Source organism: Lytechinus pictus, chromosome 7, assembly GCF_037042905.1.
Source record: "Lytechinus pictus isolate F3 Inbred chromosome 7, Lp3.0, whole genome shotgun sequence".
In the NCBI taxonomy this organism is placed as follows: Eukaryota; Metazoa; Echinodermata; class Echinoidea; order Temnopleuroida; family Toxopneustidae; genus Lytechinus; species Lytechinus pictus.
The window spans coordinates 49,541,366-49,549,660 of NC_087251.1; the positions used below are offsets into that span (position 1 = coordinate 49,541,366).

Here is an 8,295-nt window from a genome sequence, read left to right on the forward strand (position 1 = left end):
AATTTAGTTAGTGAATTAGGTATGGTCTTAGTGAATTCCTACAAACAAGCCTTAGAATGTCCCTTATCGGGTCTGAATTTCCTAAATTTTCAGCTCGGGCTTCGCACTCACAATATTTGATTTGTGAGATGCCTAATGAAAATCATGATTACAATGACTACAAAAAGTAATTCATGTGTTTAGATGTAATTCTAAGAAAATCAGCAAGCGCTTGGCACTCGCTTAGATGACTATGGTGTGATAAGTATACTCTTAATGGATTCCTTAAAAAATAGTCCTTAAAATATGCCTGTTTGGGGTCAATATATACAAAAATTTCAGCTCGCGCTTCACGCTCGCGTTGTTTGTTTAGCGAGACATGTACGTATCATATCAAAAATTTGCTTATAATGTCCCTCTTTTAGGTCTGAATATCAAAAAATTTAAGCTCGCGCTTAGCGCTCGCATTATTTGATCAGTGAGATACATATCTGTTAAATGGCATTGTCCTTAAAATGTATATTAGGTCAGTATACGTTGCAAATGAGCGCGCGAAACTCAAAATTTTTGCTGGTGCCGCCCCCCCCCCCCCCCCCCATGCCGTGACCCACGGTACGCCACTGCCTGCATGTGATACCTATTGATGCTTTGTATTTCGCTGACCCGAGAGAGGTGAAGAGACTGCATGGGAACTTCGAAGCTATTATACTCAGGGCTGCGAAAAGGAATGCAAAAAAGTTACGAATTACGAAAACTTTAAATAATGCGATCAAAATACCACAAACGACCTCCTAATGACAATCTGCGAACAATCATCCATGTTTTGAAAAAATCCAGCTCGATTGAGTGAAAAACCACGGAGAAAAGCGCCGTCAAACAAACAGGACACGCAAGATTAGCCAAATTATAGTAAGGAATAAGTTGAGCAAAGCCTTTTGAAGTTATTTCTGATCGATGAAATACATTCAGGCTTTACATTTCCGCGAGCGAGCGTAGCGTGCGAGCGGTTTTGGAAAAAAAATCAAATCTGAAGTTGTGAAACTCGCGTTTTGGTCAATATTATGACGCAAACTTGTTAAAGGGGCATCCTTGCGAGATATTGCGAGCGCGATTCGCGAGCTCAAACTTTTGGACATTTCATATAATAAGACCTGAAGATTAAACATTCCGAACAGCTTAGGCCCTACTGACCAGAAAAGGAAGCTGGTAAGGACTACATTCGATATCTCTTTATTTTATTCTATAGCGAGATATGCACTTGCATGTTCATTTGTTCATAATAAAAAAAAAAATTGAATATAAAAAACAACAACTTGTGCTACGCGCTTGCATTATTTACTAGTATTTGGTGACATATCATCTTTGCGAGTCACTGCAAACAGTCCTTAACGATGTTAACAGGTCCCTTATAATTATGGTCAGCATATTAACAATTTTGTTTACGCTTCGCACTCGATTTTGTGAACTGCATGGAAAAAAATCCTGTCCTCCTTTGCCTCCCTCCAAATGTTTTGTGTTTTTTTTTTCCTTAACCGTTTAAACTGAAACCCATAAAAAGAAAATCCACAAAGTTGACCAAATCCAGTTTCAATCGGTATATGCAAAGATGCGTGTTTCATTACTTGTTTTTTGCTTTTACAGGGGCAGCAGAGCCGGGGAGGGGGCACTTGCCACCCCCCCTAAAAAAAATGCCCAGTAGGAAAAGAATGTCCTTTTTTCAAAATGGAAAGTGCCTTTTTTTTTCAAAATGAAATGTGCCCTTTTTCAAATCAAAATACTTTTTTTATAATAAATAAAATTACCCTTTTGGCTCGCGCTTCGCATCAATATTGTCTAGTATAAGGTACTCATCTTGATCTTGGTTACAAAAATGCATAGAATGTCCAGTTTTTAGGTTGGAACATCACAAATTTTCAGCTCGCGCTCGCATTATCCGATTGGTGAGATAATAATCCTATACTCTTCAGTCAATAACTTACCAGCTTCCTTTTCTCGTCAGTAGAGCCTATAGGCTATATTAACAAATTTCAGTTCGCGCTTCGCGCTCGCATCAATTCTTAGTTAAATACACATCACCTAGGATAAGAAAAAATGTTCGGAATGTTTAATTTTCAGGTGTACATAAAAATAATGTCCAAAAGTTTGAGCTCCCAATTCGCCTCGCAATATCTCGCAAGGGTGCATATTTTAATTGTGATGTGCGCTATACAAGAACTGTTTATTATTATTATTATTATTAACAATAATTTGCGCCATGGCCAAAAAGCGAGTTTCACAACTTCAGATTTGAAATGTTTTCCAAATCGCTGGCACGCTACGCTCGCTGGCGGAAAATAAAGCCTACATCAATCAGAAATAACTTCAAAAGGCTTTGCTCAACTTAATTTCTAGAATACACACAGCTACTTGACGCAGATGATAATCTCCTGGTAAAAATATCCGTTTGCATCAAAAGCCCCATTTTGACATACTACTTTTATGTCAGAATTAATGGGCATTTTGATGAAACAAGTGCCCTTTTTGGCTTTGCCCCCCAAACAAAAATACGTTTCGCCGCCCCTGATGCAATCCACTCCCTCACTCAGGAAAGTTTCTACGGGGGCATCTAAAAATAACTAATAATATTATTGTGCCCCGATTGGTTGACTCCAACATGTCCAATTGGAGTTCAGGGAACATTGTATGGCATGCATCTTCTGATCAATCCTTTTTTACACTGTGGGAACCGATGAAAAATCAGAGAAAGCTAATCTCGAATCGCGAGAATAATGTGCAAATTGACTTGAACACTGGATTTTTAATATATAGCGGTCGAGTTATTTTCTCAACAAAAGTCATATCCTATACATATTCAATGCACTTTTGATAAAAGTTCAGTTTTACGGTATAATCAAGTATTCTTATATTCGTGATGCATGGTTGAAGTATATAGGGATATTAATTTTGAAAAAAAAATTACAAGGCAGACTATGGTATTGCAGAGGATCATAGATTTGCTATACTCGCATTAATGTATTTCAGTGCATTTATTGTTTTGCGAGGGAGCGTGTAGCGACGGACAGAGCTAGAAAATTTTCGAATTTGAATAGTAAAAGCTTTAATTTTAGAGCATCAGGCGACATGAATGGAATACTGCATTACTCAATACATATGAAATGGTCTACAAACTTTTTGTTCTTTGCATGGTCGAAAATTTTTAGGGGCTTCAGCGATTTGTTTCATTTGTTTTTTTTTTTTTTTTTTTTTTTTGGGGGGGGGGGCACTTGCGTAAATCGTCTAAGGGGGATATCCCCCACTTGAATAGTATTACGTCACTCATTTACGACCGTGGTGAGGGCTTCAAGGCCCATAGAACCACACCTGTAGAAACACCTTTTTCATTTTCGAGCGCGGAACGAACCGAGGCAAAGCTTATAGTGGCAACCCCTGCAACATTGGTTCCACCCCATCGTGATTTGAATAAATAAAGAAAAATCAAACTAGCAAAACGCTAAAAAAATTCATCAAAATCGGATGTAAAATATTAATGATGTGACATTTTAAAGTTTCGTTTATTTTTCACAAAAATATATGCAAATCCCAGTGACACGCAAAATTAATGAGACAGCCGATGTTGTCTATCACTCACTATTTATTTTATTTTTATTGTACGTTTGAATTATACAATATTTTTTACAGATTTGACAATAAGGACCAACTGATCTGAACCATAATATTATTGAAACAATGCTAATTCCACATGTTTAGGGAGGAATTAATCATTGTTTCACTTGACAATGAGGAGAAGATTTGATATTTCATTATAATAAAATACAAAGAAATAGTGAGTGGATGACGTCATCAGTCTCCCCATTTGCATACCAACCAGAATGTGCAACTGTTTTGTGGAATTAAGCGAAACTTTAAAATGTCATAACTTTCTTATCTACACCCGATTTTGATGAAATTTTCAGTGTTATGCGTGTTGGATTTTTCTCTTTTTATTCAAATCAACTTATGATTGGGGTGGACTTGTCCTATAGGAAATACAACCATGTTATATACACTTTTTTATTTTTTGTACTGTACAATGTATTTTCTTTGTTATTTTGTATAAAGTTGGAACATTAATTTAATGAAATGAAAAACATATGTTTTGGAATGACAGGTTTGAGATAACGAGCGCATACCAAAATTTGATTAAAAAGCACGTAATGTTTATATACAAAGTATATGGTATATCCTTGTTACCCGACACCCATGTAGCAAGACCACGATAGTATATAGTTTCCGCCTTGGCCTGATCCGGACTTTGGAAACGAAACGAGATATTTGCATATACCGCCATCAAACGGATCGCTGGGTCGTAATTAGAAACCAGTGCGGGCGGGCGGGCGTTTACCAACAAAGAGCGGAGCGGAGTTCGTTCGTATAAATAGCTCGGAACCCCTCGTACCAATCAGTTCATCTTCTCATCACGATTAGGGACGAACAACCATCATGCCTGCCAAAGCACAGACCGCTGGAAAGAAGGGATCCAAGAAGGCTAAGGCCCCCAGGCCTAGCGGAGACAAGAAGAGGAGGAGGAAGCGAAAGGAAAGCTACGGAATCTACATCTACAAGGTTCTGAAGCAGGTCCATCCCGACACTGGTATCTCAAGCCGTGCCATGTCCATCATGAACAGCTTCGTCAACGATGTCTTCGAACGTATTGCCGGTGAGGCTTCCCGTCTTGCCCACTACAACAAGAAGTCCACCATCAGCAGCCGTGAGGTCCAGACCGCTGTCCGTCTCCTCCTCCCCGGTGAATTGGCCAAGCACGCCGTCTCTGAGGGCACCAAGGCTGTTACCAAGTACACCACCTCCAAGTAAATTTGGTTCGCGCCACATTTGCTACAAAACGGCTCTTTTTAGAGCCACCAAATATACAAGAAAGATACTCTAGATTTGCTCATTTTACTTTCAGAAATTGGCATTTATTTTCATATTGAATTTATTGGACCAGATAAAAATGCTGCCATCCAGTGTATAAACAACAATCTGATTTATGTTTCATTAAATTATGTGCCCTGTAATTATTTCCAAATGAGTCCAACTCTAATCCAGGAATTACCTACATCGAAAGGTTAATACTGTGTTTTTCATTTATATTTGGAAATTTCTCATGGTCGCTCTCCCATACAGCAGGGCCCACCTTTTTTTTAGGGGGTACTTTTTCATTTTTTTAAATCTCTGTCCGCCTTAATACTATACATTGGATACTCACGCAAAGCAACAGCTTTCTAACATACCAGTGGCGTAACAGGCGGGGTTGGAAGCAGTCTTGACACCCCCCCCCCCCCTAGCGGAGCTCACAGGGAAAATAAATAAAAAAGGAAAAGGGGGGGGGGGGAAACGAGAAAGAAAAAGGGGAAGGGAAGAAAAGGGAAATAATATTAAAGAGGAGAAAGGCAAAACGAAAGGAAAGACGAAAGAGGAAGATAAGAGAAACATGTGAGACTGGGAATGATCATCCCGAAATACGTGAGAAAGGGGGAATACATTAAGAGATAACAAAATATGGAACGGAAATTTATGGCGCAAAGGGAAAGAAAAGAGGCAAAAAGAAACGGGGAAAAGAGGAAGAATGGAATGAGTTAAAATGCTATAGGGAAAAGGGGGGGGGGGAATCTAGGACAAGTCCACCCCAACAAAAAGTTTATTTGAATAAAAATAGAAAAATCCAACTAGCATAACACTGAAAAATTCATCAAAGTCGGTTGTTAAAGATCAAGTCCACCCCAGAAAATGTTGATTTTAATAAATAGAGAAAAAATCAAACAAGCATAACACTGAAAATTTCATCAAAATCGGATTTAAAATAAGGAAGTTATGACATTTTAAAGTTTCGCTTATTTTCACAAAACAGTTATATGCACAACTCAGTGACATGCAAATGAGGGAGTCGATGATGTCCATCACATAAAAAAAAAAGGTTATCAACCCAAAATTTAGGGAGGGATGCAAAACAAAAGAAATAATCTGACAAGCAAAAAAAAGAAGGTTATCAACCAGAATTTTAGGGCGGACCACAACAATTTTAGGGGGGTCCACCTGAATTTAGGGGGCTTGCAGGAAATAAAATTGACAAGCAAAAAGAACAAAAAGGTTATCAACATAAATTTTGGGGGGTCTGTCCCCCCACCTAAAATTTAGGGGGGACAGGACCCCCCCCCCCCCCCCCCCCGCTTCCGCTGCCTATACTATGAACAAACTGGGGAGAGGATAATTGAAGAGGGTCGATCGATGTGACGGAGGGAGAGAGAGAGAGAGAGAGAGAGACTCTTAAAGGGTGAGTCCACCTCATGGAAAAGATTATTTGAATAGAGAAAAAAAACCACACAATAATGCTGAAAATTTAATCAAAATCAGAAGTAAAATATGAAAGTTATGATATTTAAAGTTTTACTTAAGCGATGAATTTTTCGGTGTTATGCTTGTTTGATTTTTTTTTTTTTTGGGGGGGGGGGTGGTGGACTTAAATAAAAGGGGGTTTCAAGCCCAGTGTTATAAGCCTACATAACCTAGAAAGTCCTCGCCCTATCCCTAAGTTGTTATATGGCAAACCTCCAAAATACCCCTGACAAGTCAAGGATTTCATCCATTCTTCCTTAGGTGAGAAAAACACCAACCCCTTCAAAATTATGTTTCCGAAATGTACTGGGAAAGTACCATGGTTTCAAGAAAATTGCGAATTCTGGCACCTTAAATATATGAAGTTTTGTATGGAAAGCAATGAGAGCTTCAGTGTGCAGACAGCTAGCGTATCGCTCACAATGCACATGCTATAGTGGAGCGATCGCGTTCCTTTTGGGGGAACTGGTATATGGCGGACAATAGAACTCGCGGGCTTCAAACAAAGGACCCTCCCGGCATATCCAGTTAGTGGAGAGATCAGTGGGTCCAACCCATAGAGATATACATCTCTATGGTCCAACCCCGATTCAAACCTGTGTAACAAAACCCGCAAGTTGGCAGTATACAACACCATGCCGTGGCGCTCGAGCTGATGAGTTACTAGTACGTATACGAGTTCGAAAGCATCTCACTGCAAAAAAGGGAAAGTAAGAAGGGAAAAGGAAAAAAAATGAAGAGGAGAAGAAAGAGACCATGTCGGAATGTCCCCCACTACCCCAAGAACAAAATAACGAAGATGAAAAAGGAAAAAAATGAATATGATGATTAGGCCTACGTGACACTGACATAATTATCATTGTGAGCTAGCTTTTGTCGCAATTTTATGAATCTGGAAGCCTAAAAAGTCTTTGCCTCCTCCTCTTATACCACATTAGGAATGCAAATAGAAAGATGAAGGTGGGCCTTTTGGTGGCAAAGGGGGGGGGGGTGGGACAGAAGATATAAAAAGAGGACAAAGGAGTGATCAGGGGTCGGTGGCCGGTGGGGGGGGGGGGGGACGGGAGCCAAAAGTTTCCCGATCATAAACTGATAATGGTATAAACAGGCAGTGGCTTATGAGGCAAACATTTTTTAGGGGCAAGAAACAGGTGTATCAGGCAAAATTTATTTCTTGAAAAGAAAGTTACGAGCGAAGTGATCGAGCAAAAAATTTGAGTTTCATTACCTCAAAAGTAGAAAATGTTGATAGATTTGATTATCGAAAAGATAATATTAAGTATTTAAAACTTATGTGTAATGAATATAATCAATGTGGTCATCAAATATATTAATGGCCGATCTATACAATTATTCTCTGGCTCAAAAAATGCATTGGCTAATGTGTCTTCTTGATGCTTTGGAAATCCAATTGTGCTCATGTCAGGAGCATTGGATTTCCAAAGCATATCTCTATGTGTTTTGCAATCATTGGGTAACACACAAATAGCAGATTCTTTGCGTGTTTGGTATATGTATCGAGAATATGCTACTTCAATTGTTGATCTTAAATTTTCTGAACTGGGCCCATGTCAGTCTTTGTGGTTTAACAAAAATATTTGATCAAAATCAAAGAAATACTTTTATAGTGACACTTTGAGATTTAATAATACCTTTACGATTTCTGATTTTCTTAATCCACCGTTTCCAGGTCACAAGATATTTAAGGAAGTGGTCTTGGATTTCAATATTCCTCATAAGGAGCGCAGAAAATTCAATTTCTTGGTTAAAAATACCTGAAGAGACAGTGGCCGCGGATCCAAGTTCTGAAAATGCTGATATTTCATTCATTCATTTCATGGTTTATTTATTTCCAGTAAAACAGTCATATACATACTGCAGCTAAAAAGCTGAAATGTATGTATTTACAAAGGCATAACAATTGCACATATAGCATAAAACAAT

At 38.6% G+C, this 8,295-nt stretch overlaps 1 protein-coding gene across 1 annotated transcript; it reads left to right on the plus strand.

Moving 5' to 3' along the window:
* The first annotated feature begins 4,439 nt into the window (after positions 1-4,439).
* Positions 4,440-5,010, plus strand: LOC129265639 (late histone H2B.L3). Its single transcript, XM_054903611.2, has one exon. It carries the CDS (start codon positions 4,459-4,461, stop codon positions 4,828-4,830), a length of 372 nt encoding a protein of 123 aa, XP_054759586.1. The 5' UTR covers positions 4,440-4,458; the 3' UTR covers positions 4,831-5,010.
* Positions 5,011-8,295: the final 3,285 nt, after the last annotated feature.

Coding starts and splice junctions, on each gene's coding strand:
- LOC129265639 (XM_054903611.2), top strand. CDS start 4,459: ATGCCTGCCAAAGCACAGACCGCTGGAAAGAAGGGATCCAAGAAGGCT.